General features: G+C 34.0%; 1 protein-coding gene across 2 annotated transcripts in view; it reads right to left on the reverse strand.

Moving 5' to 3' along the window:
- Nucleotides 1-377: 377 nt before the first annotated feature.
- Nucleotides 378-22637, reverse strand: part of LOC129255122 (transport and Golgi organization protein 6 homolog) — a 35691-nt gene continuing 13431 nt past the window's right edge. The window contains exons 5-15 of one of the 2 annotated variants that reach the window (XR_010292707.1): nt 21158-21320; nt 19871-20048; nt 18892-19074; nt 16677-16800; nt 15879-16028; nt 15083-15301; nt 13531-14674; nt 12925-13076; nt 11321-11434; nt 1280-3007; nt 378-970 (exon numbers count right to left, since the gene is read on the reverse strand). Coding sequence is in view for 1 of the 2 variants with exons in the window: in XM_064095473.1 (XP_063951543.1) it covers nt 2828-3007; nt 11321-11434; nt 12925-13076; nt 13531-14674; nt 15083-15301; nt 15879-16028; nt 16677-16800; nt 18892-19074; nt 19871-20048; nt 21158-21320 (2607 nt within the window). In the remaining variant the exon portion in view is untranslated. Of the gene's footprint in view, nt 3008-11320; nt 11435-12924; nt 13077-13530; nt 14675-15082; nt 15302-15878; nt 16029-16676; nt 16801-18891; nt 19075-19870; nt 20049-21157; nt 21321-22637 lie in introns of both variants that reach the window. The other variant, XM_064095473.1, reaches the window with a different exon arrangement.

Here is a 22637-nt window from a genome sequence, read left to right on the forward strand (position 1 = left end):
GATGGTGATGATTGTGGTATTAGGTGTTTGTGGTGGTGATGATGACGATGAGGAGGAGGATGATGATGATGGTGGTGGTGTTGGTGATTATGATGATGATGAAAATCTCAAGGAAGGTTATCAGTGAAATAGGAAGTCACATTTCAGTAGATATTACTCTAATTTGTGGTTATTTTTCAATAAGATTAAATTCAAGAAGTGTTCATTGCCCATCAATGATCAAATAGTACCGTGTTACATGCCACTTAAACTCAAGTGGGTTAATTTTAATTATAAAGGAACAACATATTAAACAGACATGGCTGAGTACTTACGATGCACTAATACACAGATAACAACTGATTGCAACTCATTAAAAACCAAAATCACTTTATCGCTTCGTTGTTGAGGGTATGTCATTTATTTGCCATGTGGTCTTGGCTCATGTGTCACCAAGGAACCATTTCAGAGACCAAATTTCCGTTACAAACGTAAAATGTCTAAATGTAGTATATTCAAAATTATAAAACAAACCCATACAAATGCTACAGACAGACTCAGTGGTTTTAGCACTTAATTTCAACTTTATATTTCCAAACTCCAACTTTGTGAAATTTAAATGTGCCTTTTGGGTATGCCTTTTGGCATATAAGAACTGAAAACAATGAAACAATAAAACAATGAACAATGAAAGGAGGGAGAGATGGGGTTTGAGAGTACAAGGGGGTGTGCAGGCAAGAGGAGGAAGAAAGGAAAGGTCAAGGGGGAGGACACATGAAAAGGCACATGAGGAAGTGGAGCAACAGAGGGAGGAAGAGAGAGAGAGATATGGGATGATAGAAATTAGGAAGAATGGATAAGTCATGAGAGCCAAGAAGACAGAACAGATGTGATAAGGAGAGAGAGAATCAAGATGAGCAGATTGAAGTGGGGATAGAAATGTCAAATTTGGGGAATATGGAAGGTAAAATGCCAATTCATCTACTGCCAACTCGTCCACTCACCACATGGTCCACCTTCATTAGTCTAATGCCATTCCGTCCATCAAAATTTCGTCTAGTAACCATTTAGTCCAATAATCATTTGGTCTAGTCACCATTTCGTCTATTACCATTTTGTCTAATAACCAGTTGGTCTAATACCCATTGTCTTTTCATTCATTTTGTACAATTAACACTTGTTAAATTAGACGAAATGGTACATGGACTAAATGGCTATTGGACCAACTTGTTATTAGACCAAATGGCATTAGACTAAATGAAAGTAGACCATGTGGTGAGTAGACCAGCTGATGATAGACCAAATGGTAGTAGACGAGTTGGCAATTGGACAAATTGGCTTTAGACGAATTGGAAATAAACCATATGGAATGGGACAAAGAGAGCAAATACATGAGAGGGTAAACATAGGTGGGAAAGAGGGAGCGGTATCGGGTGTAGGAGATTTTACTTCTTAATGGGGTACTTCGGACTGAGTATAATTATATCTAAATAAATATAATAAAATTCACAGAGCAAAATGTTGAAAATTTCATCAAAATCTGATAACAAATAACAAGGTTATTGAATTTCAAATTTAAGCAATATTTTGTGATAGTAGTTATATTCACATTATGAATATTCATTAAATGGGCTGATAATGACACATCCCCACTTTCCTTTTTCTTATGTTTTTACATGAAATCATAACTATTTCATTTTTTCACATATGTGTGAATGATATGTCTCCCTTATGAATGAATAAGTTGCACCAATGAATATCTAAAGCATTAAAGTAATTGTCAGTCAAATTATTTAAGTTCTTGGAAGAAAATTATGAATAAACATAGTTTCATGTAATAAAGTACAAAAGAACAAATGGGGATATGACATAATTAGTTTGCTCCTTGAATATTCATGAAGACGTGCATAGAACTGTTTCGCTGATATAATGCAAATGTCATAATTTGTTATTCCTTGTCCGATTTTGATCAAATTTTCAGTGTTTTGTTTGTCTGACTTTTCATTATCTGTTCAAATCATATTATATTTAGCCTGGAGTACTCCTTTGAATGGAAGAAAACAGAATCCAACTAATCAGTTCTTCTCAGATTTCTTAATCCATGTGTGCTTCAAATCTACCAATACCACCAAGGAGATATATATTACTACGGAACAAAAGTGTGAACTATTCTGCAGCTTAATCATATTAATCTAGGTAAAAATGTCAAATTCTCACATTTTGGAGTACTTTGATTAGTGGGTGGGGTAAGTTACCAATGGCATGAGAGGTACAGGGTCATTAGGTGTAATACAAATTGCATCATATAATACCATGTGTATACTACTAATAATACATTTCTTAAGTTTACCTCTAGAATTCTTAATTTTGGTCAATGATAGTAGTAGTAGTAGTAGTAATAATAATAATATAACAATATCATATTTTACCCAGGGTAGCTGTTTCAGTACCAAACACTGTTCTACCAACGGGCTCTGCTTAACATGATAATATAATTACCCCAGCTGCACCTGTGTTATCATATGCACTCAAGCATTAAGGGAACTTCTTCCTACCCATTTACTACATCTGGGTGGAGAGTGGCAAATGTAGATAAACGCCTTGCCAACAGACCTGAGTGTTGCGGTGGGATCTGAAACCCGGACCTCGTGGTTCATAGTACAATGACTTATCTGCTTGTCCAGAACACCTCACTCTATAGTACTGTTCTTCTTACTTATATATATTTGTTTTTAATTTTAATAACAAAATAATAAAAAATGCTCATAAATTCAAACACCTACCCTAAGTGACTTGCAGTGTCACATTTTGCCTATCAGATTTCAAATATGGTTATGTGAAACCAGGCCTATGGGTTTAACACTGTGATCTTCTTTGAGAGAGTCTGTTTAGGGAACAGGTATTGTCTCATGATAATGTCCAGTTCTTCCATGGCAAGCTGGGTATGCAGGAGCAACACGTCATCCTTCTCAACATCTCTCACATGCTTGAGGCATCGGTAGACATCCCGTATCGAGGTATCCAGAACCTACAAAATAATATGGTTCAGAGTTTAGATATTCATAATTGATAGTCCATCCAAAATTGGAACTCTTACATAAATAAAACAGGTTATGTCAAAAATGCAAGAGGCGACTGAAAATTGCTATTAAACTTAGGATTATTGAAACACCCAAGGGAGGAATCAAATTATGTGTGAAACTAATGAAAGAAAAGGGGTCATTCATCAATTAGAATACAGACAAAATCATCCTTAAAATTGATGAAATCTCCCGAGCTATTCGGCTATTGTATTGCCGTTTTACTTTACATTATGTTCATAAATAAATAAGGGAGAGAACTCAACTGTGCAATGGAAAAATACAAAATGCATGGTCGCCGTGCAATGGAAAATAAAATTTGCATGCAGCACAAAATGGATCAAATATTGAATGTCTTTCAACCAAAATCAATCAAATGAGAAGAATCTTTGTATTAGTATAAAAATTTAAAAATTGAACAAATAATTAAATAACAATAATAAATCACATTGTATCATATAATAAATCATACATAAATAATTCATAATAATAATAATGAATCATATCAATTTTCACTATGATCAAAGGAATTGCCTTCAAGGTAAGAAGTCAATCCATCAGTTAAATATCAACTAAAATTGAGTTTTAAAAACCCTATGATTTCTGGAACATCCACAGGAAGAAGCAAATATTGTATGAATCTAATGAAAGATAGATCAGAAATATACAACAATTTCATTTCATTATCATGGTTGATTTTACATATCCAAGGGGTGATTCATCAGTAAAATAAAAATTAGAATAGAAACTTTTTAAATTGATTTAAAGATTGATGAAATTTCCCCTTCCATCACTGCTTTAACAGTAAATATTAGCTGACATCATGATATAAGTCTCCCATTAAAGAGGAATCCATCACAAATAAAAAGTTGTTTTTAGAGGAAATAGAAAAATGAAACAAGTAGATAAGGGAAAGTTTGAAAAATATGAAAGTTATGAATTTTCAAAAAATTGTTTAAAAAATGGGTAATTACTATACCATTGGAGACTTCAAATTAGCCACACTTGTGATGTCATTAAAAAAATTACTTCAAATTATATTTTTCTCTCACGAGGACATAAACAATATGCTACATGGCTTGTATTTTGATGACTGCCGCAGGGGAATAGGTACTTGGGAGGAATCCACGAATAAATGATGGGAAAGTTGTCCTTGCCTCTTGTCATAATTTACTTACCTACATGTAGTTGCCAATTCAAAATTTGCGTAGTCTTAGGGATATCAATTTTAAAGCAGACATAACTTTCTTATTGCTTGTCCGATTTTTTTCAAACTTTCACTATTCTGTTTTACTTATTTTTCTCCTTTCTCACACACCTTTTTATGATCAAGGTTGCATTCCCCTTTAACATAGAATAATAATCAGAATAATTTTTAGGCTTTCATATTGTCCAACATAACAAATTTCAGGGATGCTAATCATTAAACTGGGCTTTAAAATAAACCATGACATGTTAAAGCTCAATATATGCGTTTTAGGCCTACATTATTTATGATGCATAAAAAGCCTGAAATGGGAAGTTGTAAGGGCCTGATATCAGGCAAAAGTTTCAAGATTGGAATCTCTGTGATTTGCAGAGCAAACAGATCAAAAGACTAATGCAGCATTGCGAGAAAGTTGCAATCAATGTCAAGTCCATTTTGGTAAAAAAATGAATCATAAGCCTTGCAATTAATTGGGAATTTGCACTTGATTGCTGGTCAGCCTCTTGCAACAAACAATACAAATCAATTTGATCTAGTTACAATTGATTTGTCATTTGTAAATATGGGCCCTGTGGCTGTCTTACAAAGAGTAACGATTGATCCGATCAACCTCGACTAAATGGAAATCCATCATTGTCATAATTTTTTATACAGGAAATTTGAACAATGACCTATGTGAACAAAGAGAAGCACAGAGAATTTTCAAGAAATTGATGCATGTACATTATACCTAGATAATATATTGAACGAACATGCATTTCAGATATTGATATTGCTGGCTTTCCATAGTTGTGGTTGATTGGATCAATCGCAACTCTTTGTAAGACGGGGCCCTGTATTGGAAATTTGCAAGAGATCACAAATATTTTCTTGAAACACCCATAAGTGATATTGTCAGGTATGATTTTTAGTACAGATAATTGTCAAAGAAAATAAAGAAAAGGGAAGTAAAATTTAAATAAAATCAGGACAAAATCAAGTCAGAACTTAATCTTCTATCAAATAGTGGGGGATTTAGAAATCATAATTAGTTTTCCACTTCACAGTCATTGTATTAAGAGAACAAAAAATGATGTAATTGAATATCTATTCATAGATTTACTATTATCAGAAATGAATGCATAATTCAACAGAAGCATGAAAATGACAAAAGTCATCATTTTCCTTTGATCAGTTTAAGAGCCCTTTTAACATCATGGCATTTCTGTACAATCAACTTGAACAACTATGCTCAATTTTCTCTTCATCTTCAACCATAAAAAAACAAATTTGTGTAATTATCTAAGACGAAACAAGTACAATTGATATCCTGATTAAAAAAACCCATTGGATTTCAGAGAAAAAAGAGAACAATTAATTTCATTTCCATTTTGTGCCCTTTTAAAGATTGAGTGTGCTTAAGTGCATGATTGAAATACTGCTGGTTATTTTACTCATACACATCATCATTGGAAGCTGTTCTTTAATGACAATTTTGAGCAATTTGCTAAAAAAAATTGATTTTTCATAACTAGAAAGATATGGCAGTTGAATTATATCTTTCCAATATTTTATCGTAACTTCCTGTTACGTTCTATGACAAAAAGAAAAATATGATAAATTTTTTGATCATGTAAGTTTGTATACTTAGTCAAGTTATTTGGAGCAATCATTTTAAGGATCTATAGTCTAGCGCTAGTAGATATTAGATTTTAATGTTACCGTAGTTGATTATTGCCAGTAAAATATTGCAGATAACACAATTTATCGCGAGTCTGAAAATCATTATAGACACAGCAATTTTAAGAACGCAGGGAAGGGGGAAGTAAAAGTAAGGTTTTTATCAGAGCTTGTCCAAGAAAAGCGGACAATGAGTTGGTTCAAAACAATACAGAAAAGCACTTTTGGTCAATGAATAGTGAATGACTTTTCATAAATGACAATATTTTGGTCATGTTGTGTTACCGCAATACACCAACACAATCATTGAACCATTATCAAATATTAAATATTTTTTTAATATCACAAGATTTTGTTAATATTGAAATATTTCCCCCCACTAATACAGTCTGTCCTCAAGGTCCCCATGTCATTTCGACCCCAAGCTCCTTGTCTCACTCCCATCACCAATTCCACACGCCTCTTAAATATTTTTTTGATCTTCATAGGAAATCTTTTCTTTTGCAACAACTCTCTACATTTCCTGATCTTTGTCCAACCGAACATTGCTTAAGCTAGTACAGCTGCATCATATATCCACAACCCACAACTATCCTGCCCCCCCCCCTCCCCCAGAGATGACAACTCCTTCACCATTCTACCCAATCACAAATATCATATCCATTACCATTAATTCATTAAAAAAAAACATGAAGAACAACAGTATATATAAAGAAATAAATGGTTTCCTTAGATGCATGAATGTAATCATTCAGCTCCTAGACAATAACATTTAACAACTTTTAAATCCTGATACAGCATATCACCATTTCCACTTGATACACTTACTGGTCCATATTAACAAGATATTGCTTGATATGAAACTGGCATTCTCACAAACCTCTTCTGATTAAAAAATATTTTTAAAATTAGTAATCATTATAAAAACTGTTTTAGCTATATTCATCGAGCAAAAGCCACTCTACGGTTAATGAAATTTAAATCCTTAAGATTATGTTTCCTTTTTAAATTGCCTTCAATCTTCTCCACAATCCCAAAGCCAACAGATTACTCATCTATATATCCAATTAATAAATGTTGATATTGCTTTGCAAAAGTAATGAAATTAAAGAACTCCCCAAGAAAATTATCTTATTGGACTGTCTAATTTCACATGGGATAAGCAATAACGTATTCTGCTAAAAGAGAGAGAGAGATGAATTAATTGAAATGTAATATTTCTTCTTTAAAATTTTTCTTTAAAAATACATCAGTTAATACATTTTAAATTTTGGTTTGTATTTTTATTAGCTAGGCACACCCAATATTTGAAATTAAAAGAAGGGTGTTGCCCATCTATAGATTGTTTGTCTTTCTTTTTTCTTGTAATTCAAATCAATTATTTGTTGGAGTGAAATTGTCCTCTAAGACTGCAAACTATATGCAGTATTAGAGGGGAACATGGCCAAGATTTAGCCTTTTTTAATACTTTATTCCCTTCTTGATCTCAATTTTTTTCTTTGCCCTCTTCTTATTTCTATATATCTTTTTAATAACAAGATGACGGATGCTCCCCCCCCCCTGACCCCCTTTGGTGCTGCCCCAGAATACACTCTTATTCAATTGAAAGTCAATGGAATTCATGAAAAAAAATTTGGTTTACAAAATTCCTGAAAAAGGGGGACCAGTATATTTCAACGATAAGGGACCCTGAGTAAATTATTCCCCAAAATGAAAGGGAGAGGGAGTTGCTTACATGAGAATCAGACATTTTTTAGACCCTCAAAGCAGTATGATGGCCAAGAAATGAATAATATGAAGAAGCAATAGAGTTTTGAAGAGAAATGTAATCATCAGTGAGACGAGTCTTTTCCTGGGTACTGCTTTGTTGTCAACATAATGGGGTGTCTTTCATCAAAATATTGAAAAGAATGGTTAATGACTTTGTCAAAAGCGAAATCTTGTCAGTAATTTTGAAGCTTTATTTCTAATCCTACATTATTCATTAAAAATACCTACAGGAAATGGAATCCTTGAACAATAATAGATAATTTTGGATCAGTAAGATCAATCCCTTGAAAGAATTGAAGAATTCTCTGGAGAGGGAAATTGATTTCCGTAGTTATAAATTACAATCATATTTTTTGGGGTAATCAAAGCTTGTCTCAAGGTTTGGAAAAGGATCAATAATTTGAATTAGAGTATTCTCAACCATTCAATATTAGAAAAGTGCAGTGGCTGTTAAATCCTTACCATCTGTTGATTATCTGTGAAAATTATATTTTTATATGAAGGTGGTCTGTCTATTCATTTTTTTCAGAATTTTCGTTATCATTTATTTCTTTATTTATTATTGATTGATTTTTAACACCAATGTTTGTCTCCAAGTTTTCTCAAAATCTACCTTGTCAATTGATTGAATGTCATGTCGTATATGCATGTAAAGCCAGGATAAGCTTTTCAAAGTCATCAGGCCATGATGACGTCACCAAGGCGCCATTTTGTAAAATTCTTTGACCATATTGTATGAGGGCCTGCTATGAGGGCTCGCATGCCTCTGGGCATTAGTACTGAATTTTACTTTTGCGAGCCCTGGCCCATGGAAAAACCATTTTCTTACTCTTCTTTTCTTTCATTTCTATCTAGCCATATTTAATTATTCAATTTCAAATTGTATTTTTGTATGTACATTGTACAATTTTTGTATGTTTTTTTTATGGCCAAATAAATAATAATAATAATACTACATGTATTATCATAACAGATCATGAGAAATCAATCAATAATAATAATATAAAATGTTTTATTGTCCAACTTAATGGAAATTCATTTTGTTTACATGCAAACATACAAATTACAACACATAAGGAAATATACAAAATCAAGGAGAGACAAATACAAAATATTGGCGTGCACATAATACATTCATTCTTATACATAAGTCGAGTAAAAGAGTATAACTAGATCATTGTTAAAATAAGAACAACAAGTAGGCATATTTGGTGTAATTATCATTATCATCATTTTAGAACTGTTAAATGAGTAAAAGTATCAGGTCATTTTATTTCATTTATTTATTTATCACTTGAAGCATAATTCACATATATACAAATTCACAACTCTACATTGACCATTAACCATGTTGTCGATACTATTATTATTGTACTATTATTATCATTATTACTATTACTACTACTTTCATTACTCTTTACATTTGTGGCAGTTATTGTATTTATGAGGAGACATAGATGGCAATATTAAAGAATAAGTGTAATTCTGCAATTAGGTGACTTGTTCTCTATTTAATGGTTCAGAAGACGAATTGAGAAAGGAATAAAAGAATTTCCGTAACGGCTTGTTCTTGCATTTCAGGTCATTTCAAGCATTTCAACATTTTGCACATGCACAAGTGCGTTCGTTTTTTTTTTGCATAACAACATTACGCAAAATAGAATCACTGTTTCTATAATGCATTAATGATAATTCCGAGCAATATGATACCTAGATCAACTCTCTATGACCACTAATAAAGGACTGAACACTGATCAAAATTCACTGTGGCTCTTCATAACAACCGGTACCCCCAATTCTTTTTTTATATATCGATATATATATAGAGCAGGAATCATAGATATAATTTCATGTTTCATTTGACCCTCAATTATATCATGATATAATCAAAATGGCATTGGAAGTCAAAATTTCCATTCTGTTTTTTTATATGTGATCATAATTATGCAAATTTGACTTTAACTCCGTAAATATTAGTCAATTTTCGCAAAAATGTTCAATATTTTACATAGCTGAGGCCATACTCTTTCTGTATTTATCTTTATTTTTCATTTCAACAAAAGAATCACCTGGAAAATTGGTAATTTTTAAAGGTATGTCATTTATGTTCATTTTGTGTGTAATCTCTATGGGAAATGACTTTTTGCCAAAGCTGGATGCTACAAAAAGTGGATTCTTTCATAAGTGATAAGATATTTTCAAGACAATGCAGCATAGGATATACATGAGGGCGATGGGTGATTTTGCCCCCATGAAAGCCCACCCCCCTAAAATCCCCCAAAATGCATGCTTTGGGGTGACCATTCAATGTAGAGTCGCCCCAAGATCTGTCACAGAATATTCAAGATTAATAGATAATCAATATTCTATGGTAGAATAATGATATTTGCATTTGCTGCATTACTGCTTGATGCCCCCAAAGTAGCTCTTGAAATGAAAGAAACAGCCACAAAAATTGTGCAATCGCCCCAATGTGTTAAAAAGCAGCCCCTAAAAATAAAACTTATTTCCTACCCTGAGAAAGTGTAATAGAAATGAAAATAACCCTTTCCTCATATGTTTGCATATTTATCTCTTAATAGGAAATGATTTTTATAGAAATTAATGTAGCATGTTTCTCATTCATAATTCACATTTCGTAATCATATCATCATAGTCATTACTATTATCATAATCATTCATTTCCATCATCATCATTACTACTGCTAGTCTGCTATTATCCCCATTACCATTATTACAATAACCACCTGTATAGGAGGATCACAAGTCTTTAAAAACCACAAGTTTGAACCCCCCCCCCCCCCATCAAAACATGCATTATAAAAACCTGTCCATTAAAGACTACCTAATGATAGAGATTGATTTTCTTGTCTACCTTGGGTGATCTTTAAGGAAAAATATCAACACTGAACTATAAATAATATCACCATCATCATTATTATGATTAATATTACCTCTCTCTTTCTTTCTCAAATTAATTTTGACTACATTATCCAATCAAGTGAAGAAAGCTATATATAATGGAAATGCTTAAAATAACCTGAAACGTACCCAAAATTCATTATAGACGATTTTGAGCATTTTTTAATTTTGACGTGCACATACGCGCCCGTCATGACCTTCGCATGACCTTTGATGACTTCGACATTGGACCTTTGACCTTAAGTTTATTTGATGTAAATATGATTGATTATTGATTATCCGTTATGTTGATATGATCAAATAAAGCATTTTACAAAATGGCGCGTAGATGACGTCATCATGACCAGATGACCTTGAAAAGCTTAGTATTGCATCTCTATGATAGACTTTATATATGACTAAAAATTCAGCAAAATTGATGGAGCCAATTTGGAGAAAAGTTGGCGACAAACAATGGTGCGAAAAATAAATAAAGAAACAAATAATAAAGAAAATTCTGACGAAATTAAGAGGTGACCTGTCAGAGACAGACCACCTAATAAAGAGCATTTATATGTTAGTGATCACCAATGGCGATTGCTAACGCTATTCAATCATGAGCTGTGATAATGACATAAAGCGCCCTTAGTGTTGTCACAGCAGACTTTCTGGTAAATTTTATAATGGCATATAGAAGAAAAAGAAAGAGTATGGCTCTACTCACTTGTATGGCATCTTTTCCAAGACCTCGCAGGAGAAGGTTCATGACCTGAACAGCTGACCTTTTGACCTCAGGCTCAGGGTCACTTTTGAGAGCAGATGTTACACAATTCAGAACCTACATAGAGGAAATATATCATTAAATGTACAATTAGTTTATATTGCCTGAATTTGACTAGCCCTGCTTTTTTTTCATTGAAATTGTTGTTGACATTTATTCTATGTCAAGAACTTAAATTTGATTGGTTGAAAGTAGGAGAGAAAAAAGAGAAATCACTGTTCATTGATTAATTTTGACCCTTTAGAGACTGTGTATGTAATATAGGACTCATGAACCATAGATCACAGCCCATGTACAGTATACACCGACATCATCTCAAACAAGTTAAGCTGAACATGAATGACGTGTTCTTGAGCAATTATTGGTCCATGTTTAGGTAGATAATTATGCATAACTAGAACTCATGAACATGTCTGACGTAAACTTGATCTAAAAATGTGTAAGACTCATAGGAGAAAGTCACGAAACATCGCAACAAAACTTCTTCACATCACAAATTTCTCACAAAAAAAGTAGGAGGGGGGCTGACTTGTGTACATGTGTGAATAATTAGTTGCAGCAATGAATATCTAATACACTAAATCCGTTGTCACTCCATTTTTAGTTCTTGGAGGAAAAAACTTGAATAAACCCAATTTCTTATAATGAAATACAAAAGAACAAGTTGGGATATGACATCATCAATTTGCCCATTGAATATTCATGAAGACATGCATAGAACTGTTTCACCGGAAAATGAAAATCTTTAAAATGTCATAACTTTGTTATTCCTTGTCCGATTTTGATCAAATTGTCAGTGTTTTGTTTGTATGATTTTTCATATTTACTTCAGACTGGATTACCTCTTTAATACTAGTACAGTCTCCATCATAGGGAAAAATTGGCATCTAACATAGCATCGGGATATCTCTTTTAAAGCTCAAGTCCAACCAAGAAAATAGTTGATTTAAATAAATATAGAAAAATTAAACTTGAATAACGCTGAAAACTTCATCAAAAATCGGATGTAAAATATGAAAGTTATGACATTTTAAAGTTTCGCTAATTTTTCACAAAACAGTTCTATGCTCAACTCAGTGATATGCAAATGAGAGAGTCGATGATGTCACTCACTCACCATTTCTTTTGTTTTTATTGTTTGAATTATACAATATTTCAATTTTTACGAATTTGACAATAAGGACCCCCTTGCTTGAACCACAAAATGTTAAAACAATGGAATTCTATGTGTTCAGGGAGGAATGAAACTTTGTTTCACATGACAATGACAAGAAAATCAAAATATTTCACATTTCATATAATAAAATACACAAGAAATAGTGAGTGAGTGATGTCATAAGTTCCCTCATTTGCATACCGAACAGGATGTGCATATAATGTTTTGTGAAATTAAGCAAAACTTTAAAATGTCATAACTTTCTTATTTTACATCAAATTTTGATGAAATTTTCAGTATTATGCTTGTTTGATTTCTCTCTTTCTATTCAAATCAGATTTTGTTGGGGTGGACTTGTCCTTTAAAAAAAGAAGAAAAAATGTCTTTTTACCTCATGAATCACAGCACCAAGGGAGTACTTAAGAAGCCCACAGACCTCCCCTAGATGGGCTAGACTGCTTGCCCTGATATGAGCATCCGAGTGTCTGGTGGCGGCCATGATGGTATTCAACAAGAGACCCCTATAATGCGGCACAAGCTCTCCTAGAATCAAACAAAGTTTATATAGAAATGACATCAATGGATCTGGTCTCAAGGGATTAAAGGACTATATCAACCAACATGAAGTTTTACTCTTTTTTTTAAAATCTTTTTAAAAATTTATACATTTCATACATAAATCTATGTATTATCTTACAATATCTTCTAAATATTTTTGAAATAAGGTTATTAAAAGAGTCTGTACATTTTATCTAAATTCAATTTGAATATTTTTTTAAAAGTAATTTCTTTTTATTGTGCTTGAAAAGTATAGCGAGAAATAAATTAATGAACATCACCTAAATACTTACTGAAAATGGGGGGAACCTTATAGGTAAAATATCTGACAATATATTGCTAGACAATTGTAAAAAAACACACACACAAATAAAAAAAAGGCCAAAAGCTCTGAAAATATCACAAAAGAAAATGATTGCTTTAAAGGATCGTCACATACCAAGTTCTCTTGTTGCTCTGACCAAAGCTTCTCCCATCTTGAGCGTCTTCTCCAAGGAAACCGTTCGACTGGTCGCTGACCACTGTCTGCTCTGGTCAGACGCATGACCACTGGTGAAGTTACTGCAGAGATGAGGCATAACCCTGTCTGGATGTGATGCTGCCAAAGCTACCAGTCCATTGATGCACGGGAGGTAGATGTAGGTGTCGTCATCAGAAAGATGTTCTTCAAAGATCGCGAGTAAGGTTTCGCTCTCAGCTATGGCTCTAGGGTCTTTCTCTTTGAGGAGTCTGGTCAGCATGATGAGACCGTGGCCTCGTACAGGGAGCAGAGGGTCTGTGAGGTCTCTAATAGCTTCATCAAAAGCTTCACTTGTTGGCTTTTCTTGTTGCACGGAATCCTCATCTTTCCTATCTTGTTGGTGTATTGTAGGATCATTAAGAATCACTGGGATTTGAGATTTACTGTTATCAAGGTCTGATACTCTACTTTCAGTATCTGCTGATCTATTATTCTTAGATATCTCCAAATCAGTACTATTTTTGTCATGCAATGCACTTTGTTCATAATGAACTATAAGATCACCATCAGCTCCAGGGTTATCTGCTTGTTGACATGGTTCTTGTCTCCGTGACACATTTTCACATATCCCCAAAGAAGGATTTCTCGCAGACAGTGCATCCTGATTTTGATTTGTAGATTTACCAGGAATATCCATACCCCTAGTTTGTCTCATTGCTTCTTCCTTTTCTTCAGTATTTAACCGGTGTAGTAGAGGTTTCCCAATGTCGTTACTGGTAGAGGTCTCTCTACTGATCCTGTTGACATCTTTACTGCTCTGTATACAACTACCTGCCGCTACGTCAGATTCTACAGAGGTCTCAGCTTTTGGTCGACCTGGCACTCCATTGGTGTTGTCCATGGTTGTATTTACTTTCGACTGTTCATTCCTCTTTCCACCTTTCCTTACATCTTTCCCTGCGTGGTGAATGGAGGAAGATGACACAGCACCATGGGTTGCTATGGCAATCGCAAGGCCATCTGCCATCTCCTGGATGGTTTCCAATGAGTGAAGTTTGGCAATGGTCATCAAAAGGGGAAGAATATCCTGAAGGATTTTTCTATCAGTTGATTCCAATTTTTTCTGTGTTGAATGAAATGCAATCACAATGAAAGATGGTAACAAAAATAATTAATAATAATGATACCAGTATTTTGCTTTTATACATTTAGTGCATCGGAACAACAACTCTAGGTGCTTTACAGATGTATCATTCCCAAAGCCGTTTAATACGTTGTTGCCACTGATTTCATTCTGGCCAATCAAGTACTTGGCAATTCAAAAGCAAATACCTACGGTAAATTTTAGAAAGAAAATTGGGGTTTTCACTTCTACATTTCATGGTTGATAAAAGATGCTTCATTTTGTCAACAATTTATTTGATTTTGGTCAATCATATGCAAGGAGGTCAAAGGCTAATGACAAATGCTGATGGAAATACAAGACGTTTTATGAAATGTTCCAATGAATAACAGATTCCATTAACTTCACCTTCTGTTCTCCGGTGATTATAGCAGAGAGCAAGGTCACAGCCAGCGTCAAGGTCTCTGTCTCCAAGACACCAGGGATGTCTGTCCCATCCTCTCCCTCCTGCTTCAGTCGATCCACACACCTCTGGAGAGAAGCCTGACAGAACTGTAGCAGGTGGTGAGTGTCCTTGAGGACATCAGGTCCAAAGGCCTCACAGAGCTGCTCAAGAACAGCCAGAACCTGATTAAAGAAATACAAATTATAAATGATGAATATTCAATGTGCTTTTATAATATAAATCTATTCCTATTGAGAGGTACATATGCAAACAGACTAGGAATGGGATATTTTCTTTCAATTACACTGTCTTCAAAATATATTGTCGCTTATAAAAAGGGACATCACTAAACAAACATTCTGATCACGTATTGATGATGATAATGCTGCTGCTGATGACAATGATGATGATAATGATGGTGATAATGATGATGATGATAATGGTAGTAGTGATGGAATTGATGATGTCAATGATTGAAGACAATGGTGATGATGATGGTGAGGATGATGATGACGATGATGTCGATGCTGATGTTGAAGATGGACAGGTGGTGACAATGGTGATGAGGGTGTTTACTGCTGTTTAAGACAATAATGATTATGATCATTATAATGATTGTGAAAATGATAAAACTGGTGATGATGCCTGGTAAAAACAATTAAATCAGTGATGATGATGACAATAGTGACAGTGCAATAATTAATGAAATGATTCCAGCCCTAAACTTCACCAAGAGCATTAAGTCAAGGTCATACTAACCCTGAGAGCATGCTGCACTGTATTAATCCTGTCAGGCTGTGAAGAAGGCTCTAGGTCCAGGAGTTCGCTACTATGTCCTGAACGACCAGACGGAGGATCTCTCTGTTCCGAACTGGAAGAATCCAGTGATGCAACTGCTGCTGTCATCTCCTGCAATACGAAGCATTCTGATAAAGTTAAGTGATTGCATATATCAAACAAGCATTGAAAATTGCTTTTACCAGAATATTCCTCTTAGTATTAGTAACATGAAAGGAATTTTAATAATTTCAATAATCATTTTCACATTTCTCACAGCATGATTATACCCTTCAAGGCACTCATAAATTTACATTTATAGATGAAACTCCACAAATGAAGTCAAATATAACCTCAATTTTCTCGCTAGATAAAAACATCAATAAGGTTGTTTACATTGTACATAAACAAGCATAGCAAATTATTGGCAGAGTAGGGAAAATTGAAGAGATCTTCGTGTTTTTATTTCCACAGACCAGACACTTGGCTAAAGTACTTTCTCAAATTTGCAAATCATGATCAAATATTAAGTCATTTTGTGCACATTTTAATAACTTCAATTCTATTTTTTACAATATACCACAGACCCAAAATCATCTATTCATTGAAGTTTCACTCAATGTTCCAATATCATCATATTCAAGACCCTAGTATACACTACCTAATCTAAGACTGATCCTCATTTTTGAGGTGCATATTTCTTTTATAAATAGATCACTTAAAATTGTTGATTATCAACATCAATTTTCATCAATGACCCAACGGAGGAGTAATACTTACATTGAGTACCGAGATAAAGAAGTCAGCAGAGAGCTTTTCCTGTGAGACCTTGAGTAAGAGCGCAGTACAGCATCTTCCAATGTGCTCATGGCTCATTAAGGTCTGCGTGAACAACTCCTCTAAACTGTCAACACAAAAGGGGGTCAAGAAATAAAATTTCCAGTGTGACCTTTGTTTTGGGCCATCATGTTTTCAAGCACATCATTGCTTATAATGACAGTCCTTCTTTTGCAATTATTCAATGTTGGATGAACCATATTTCACGTTACCTCTTTGTAGCATTTTTAAAGATTAATTTAGTTACTTTGCTTCACGATTTACTATATTTTTTTTAAATTCATACTTTTGTATTACATATGTTATATCTTAACAAGTTATGTAGTAATGAGAAATACAGCGGAAAATAAAACATATAAGAGTGATTAAGTTAATGGAGTTAACATTATTGCAGTGTCCCTGGTGCAATCCTACAAGTGTCTTGCATTATTAATCCTCACATTATATCATAGATAAAACAATGGAAGAATCAACTTTCTCAGTCACCCCATTGCATCTAAAGACCTATTTGTTCAACCTATAATGCCGTCGACAACTAATCCATCTTTATTAGAAATGAAATTTGTTTTGTATACATGTAAAGTACACTCTAAATCTTGTTTTGTCATCACTCACTGGTCTGACTGGCTTCCTATGGGGGCTGGTGCCCTTATATGCTTGAGCTCCTGTGAAAACTGAGCTGACTGGGCTTGCCCCTTAAATTTTCGGTGAACAGAGCAGCAAGCACAAGGGCACCAGACCCCACCAGGATGTGCTAGGATTTCCGGTGAGTGATGCAAAACTGTACTTTTTTGTAAATGTACACTTTTGTACTTGTAGTAACTTAAGATCTATTTGTTGACTTTGTTCACATTTATATTTGTATTTTTTCTATATATATTAAAAGAAACTGTTGCTGGGATGGCACTATGAGCATCTTAAAAATTTATCCCATAAGCCATATTACATGGGTTTTGTAATACCCGTAAGTGAAAGAGCGATTATTTCCTCCATAGACTACAGTGTGAACTTAAAGGTAAATGACAGTAAATGCAGTAAATACTGATTTCGTGAGAAAGTCTGTAAAACCAAGGTTAAGTATTACTATATCATCGTGGATCTAGATCTGGTACAGTTACATAAACTGAACTTTGTGAAATCATAATATCTAAGCTAAAAAACGATCACACTGAAGATCGCCAACACAGATAGGCACACGTGGGACAGTGTATTATTATTGCTGGAATAAAGACCCGACGGAAGTGACAGAATCCGCGTTTATTTTGCTTATTTCTCAGCAATTACACAATTTCTTCCAGAATCCTTCGGCACATATTTTTTATTTATACAAACAGACACTTTGGTGATCATTAAATCAAATTCTGTAAAAAGTCATTTTGAGATCGTCCCCAAAACTGGAATTTATCTTTAAAGTGATTGTTTAACATTGGTTTGACTTTTTAAAAATCTGAGCTAGAAGGTCACACATGTCACCAGTGTCTGTGATATGTTACAAAAACAAAGCCCAGAAAAAATTGCGTTCAAAAATAATTATTTAGTGCTTCAAAAATTGAAATATAAAGTGACCGGAAACACCACCTTAATTTCATCCCATACACTTATGTGTACTATTTAGGCGTCTAGTAGACGCCTATTTACAAAATTGGGGTTTGCCTTGTAGTTTTAGCTTTTCTTTCTCAATAATGGTTGTTTTCAGGTTTTATTAGTTCTAATACATGCACTTGTACACATGTTTCATCTTGGTTTAAGAATTTTTTAAATCGGCTGCTCACAAAGTTAAACAATACCTTTAAGCATAATATCTCAGCTGTTAAGTGACCGATTAGCTTCAAAATTTGGGGTGATTTTAGTCTGACCTAAAGGTACATGCAAGTATGATTACAGCAAAAGCTGCAAGAAAACAAATGCAATTAAAACAATCCCTTTAAAAATGAAATGAAATCAGGGCTGCCAAACCTTAATTGTGTAAATTCCTTTGCTCTATTTCTTTTTATCTCGTTTTCAAGCATAGAATCCTTTTTTTTTTTTTCTATTTTGAAAACATACCCCCAGATCCTACTTAAAGGGGAAAATCTTATTTAGTGTCATTTTCCCTTTAAAAATCCAACTAAATAGGATAAAATTCTACTAAATTCTACCAGCACTGTGAAATGATTACCTTGAATCCCCTTGATAGACCATGATTGCACCACCGCCAGATCCTGGTCTGAAGGTGACCTTCTCATTCATCGTGTCATACATAGTATGTGCTCTTATGGCCGAGATGTGTTCCATGGCATGGAGGGCTGTGCTATGATCTGAGGTACGTAGGTATGCACATAGGATCTCCTCTACCGTTGCCCTAGACGGGAGTGAAGCAAGAAGCAAGTGGAAGGCCATGCATAAAGATGGTTAAATTACAAGCACAAAATAAGATTATTTATACAGTAAACATTGCACTCATGTTTGGAATGAAGAAATACCTTCGACTTAATTTGATTTATAAAGGGTTACAAACAAAAGAATGTAAAGAGAAGATGAATTGAAAGTCACCACTGATTTTGACAATCATTCGACTTATTCATGAAAGACTTAGGCAAGGTTGAATCTAATGATAAAATGATATTAGTAACCACTTGAAAATGCTCTGCAGGGGATCAATGCAATGATTGTCATCACTTCTTTGACTTTAGCCAAGCAGCCCTTGTGGTGCACATGCATTTCAAGGAAAGTATTCCTGACAGGTACCCATTTACTACACCAGGGTGTAGTGCAGCACAATGTGGATGAATTTCATGCTGAAAGAAATTGGCCCCCTGGCTGGGAATTTTAAAAAATAACATTTTAGTGAGAAGTTTGGTCTATGTGATTTTATCAATTCACAAATCTGAAAAAAAATGTTTCGCTGCAGTGGCTCTCAAGACATGGAATGCCATCCTTCTTTCAAAAAGAGTAATTTCCAGTATTTTTATCTTCAAACCTTCATAAAACTTACTTTTTTCTTCCTCATTAAAATACTTATCTATTTATTCTATTTGTTCTTTGAATGACTGTACTCATGAATTGTAGGTGCTTTTTTTTTCAGTGCTTCATTATAATCAGTATTATGGCAGAAATTTAACAACTGCTTTTGCTAGGTCAGGAAAAGACCCATTTACCTGAGGTTGCAGACTCCTTCCATAGAGAATGCATATAGAGAGAAGAGATGATGAAGGATGGGTGTAAGACATAATAGGAGGAGAGGGCTTGGTTCTCTTCCAATGATAAACATTCTGTAGATGTCACTGATGCATTGCGAGAGCTCAGCCTCACTAGTTAGTATGAGCTGACTGCTACCTGGAGAAGGAAGAAATACAGGGGGGGAGGGGTGATATGTGGTGAAAGTGTCGTGGTGTAGCGGTTCTGACTATCGCCTTGTAATCAGAGGAATCAGAGGGCAAGGCATCAATCCCCACTTTGCCCCTCTCCACCCAGGTGTTGAATGGGTACCTGGTAGGATGTGAAAGTCTATGTAGTATGCCTAGCAAATGAGTCTCTTGTTTGGAATGCTCCCCAAGGAGTGGAGAAAGTACATGCACTGTATAAGAGCAGGCATGCAAGGATCCGATGACAGGGGAAATAATTAGTTCATGATAAGCGCTTATAATCACAAAATACTTAGCGCTATACATGTATGTAACTATTATCATAATTATTACATTGTTCTCTGGAGTTACGTTAGATTGCTCGACAACGAATAGATTGTAACCTCATCTAATGTTGCTCCACAGACTATAATTTCTAGTAGCCAAATAATAAAAAAAATGTACCTATTTTCTAACAAAATCAGTCAGATTCAATTCAAACATTAAATCCAGTTTTTATTTCTGTTTTGAATTCGGGTACGATCTCTGAATCATTGCATACATCTTTTACTTCATTCACTGTATGTGCCGAAACTAGCTACTATTTTATGTTAATTTATGTTATATCATAAATAACTTGAATTTTGTGAGTAATTTTAAGCATATCAGAGACCCTCCAGTTTTTTTTCTTGAGATTTATGATATTGAGCTAAGGGCATTCTTTTTATATTTCACTCTCAAAATTAACTAATTAAGTCTGCATAATTTATCTTTACTTTAACCTGTAAACTTATAAAATTATTTAATTCCCAACAGTTGGTGTGCAGGAGTTACCTGGTTCCAGTAGGCAATGGGTTAATAAAATTAGTTTTGGTAATGCAGGTTATGACTGCAGATAAACAGAAAGCATAATGTGATCAATTTGTAATCAATTTCTCTGTCTAATGAAAGTATCATTAAATACCTTGTATCAAATTATGAAACTTGGTACTTTTCATTTCAAATTTAAATGTACATAATAATAGAGCAATGTTCCAAATCAAAATACAAATGCTATTCACAACATTTATTTTCTTCATCAATGTGCTTTTTAATTTTTACCTTTGGCATCTTTGTCAGCTTTGAGAGCTTTGAAGAGTGGGTCGAGGATATACTGCTCGGCTATCACTTTCTCATTTGTTAATATGACAACTACAGAGCTACTGATGACTCGGATGATCTGTCTCATCATGATGTCATCTCCAGAATGAAGAACATCTAATATCTGCATAAAAAATAAGAATTTCGAAGGTGGACATGACTGACCAACACAATACATTGTCTCTCATTGACTGTTTGTTATTAACAGCTAGTCTTCAAATAACTTTTCAAACAAAATACATGTAATTATTGATGGTGCAGAGAGTAAATTAGCCTGTGATTTTATCTGTCTGGATAAACTTGTTTTGAGAGGAAATGTGCTAGTTCTGCTCCTTAGTAAATAGTAATAGAATTATTGCAGAATAAACGCATTAAGTAGAGAAATATTAATGTAAACGTCTCTCCCATGTTTCATAGATGCAGGCTATGTTACAGTGGAAAACACTCCATCCCTCGGATAGGATGTTAAATGGAGGCCCTGTGTAGCGGAGAGTCACCACCTTTGCATGTTAAGAACCCACTGCACTATTCATATAAGAGTAGGGGGAAACCCTGGTGTAGTGGTCCACCTGCACTCCCAAAATCAGTTATATCGGGAAGAGAGACGTGCGGGTTATAGTGATTTAGTTCACTTTTCACTTCCCAGGCACAGGTGATGCTGAACAAATAATAATAATAATAATAACAACAATAATGATAATACTAATACTAATAAGTATAATAATAATAACAATAATAATAATAATAATAATAATAATGATGATAATGATAAAAATAATAATAATAATAAATTATCAATCAAGTGGACCTATAATGTAAGACTTCACTTCTCAGAATGTTGCATTATGGCTTAAGAACCAGGCCAGATTTTAGTATTTGAAGACCTAAAGGTGGTGCTATAAAAGGTTGCTGGTTCGTATTTGCTTTAAGGGATGATGATCATGATGGTGGTGATGAAGCAGTGTGTAAATGTAAATTTCATTTGTGACGACTGATTGAAATCTATCAATTATGCTCAGAGATTTGCATGTACTATGGCTCATCAGGGTAAATGTTATTTGACAGACTTGGTTCTTTCAAGACTTTTGGGGGCTTGTTACCATATGCCTTGCATATTTTTTAGGAGGTGATGGTGATTTTGATGGAGATAATACGAGAGAGAAGGAAGTGACAAAGAATATTAGGAGAACAAGAACAAGGAAAATATTTCAACAATTTTTTTTCGACTTTTTTCAAATGAAACATTTTGCCAATTCTCTTTTAACATGAACAGCGTAAAAAATGAAAACTTTCAATAAAAGGAAAAGTTATCACCAAATTGTAGTAGCTTAAGACATAATTAGATTGAAATAATAATACATCACATTTTCACATCTTTTGGGTCAGAAGGTTCAAAATAAGCAAAATTTTAGAACCAGATACATGCTATGTACAAGGGTGT

This window comes from Lytechinus pictus, chromosome 2, assembly GCF_037042905.1.
Source record: "Lytechinus pictus isolate F3 Inbred chromosome 2, Lp3.0, whole genome shotgun sequence".
In the NCBI taxonomy this organism is placed as follows: domain Eukaryota; kingdom Metazoa; phylum Echinodermata; class Echinoidea; order Temnopleuroida; family Toxopneustidae; genus Lytechinus; species Lytechinus pictus.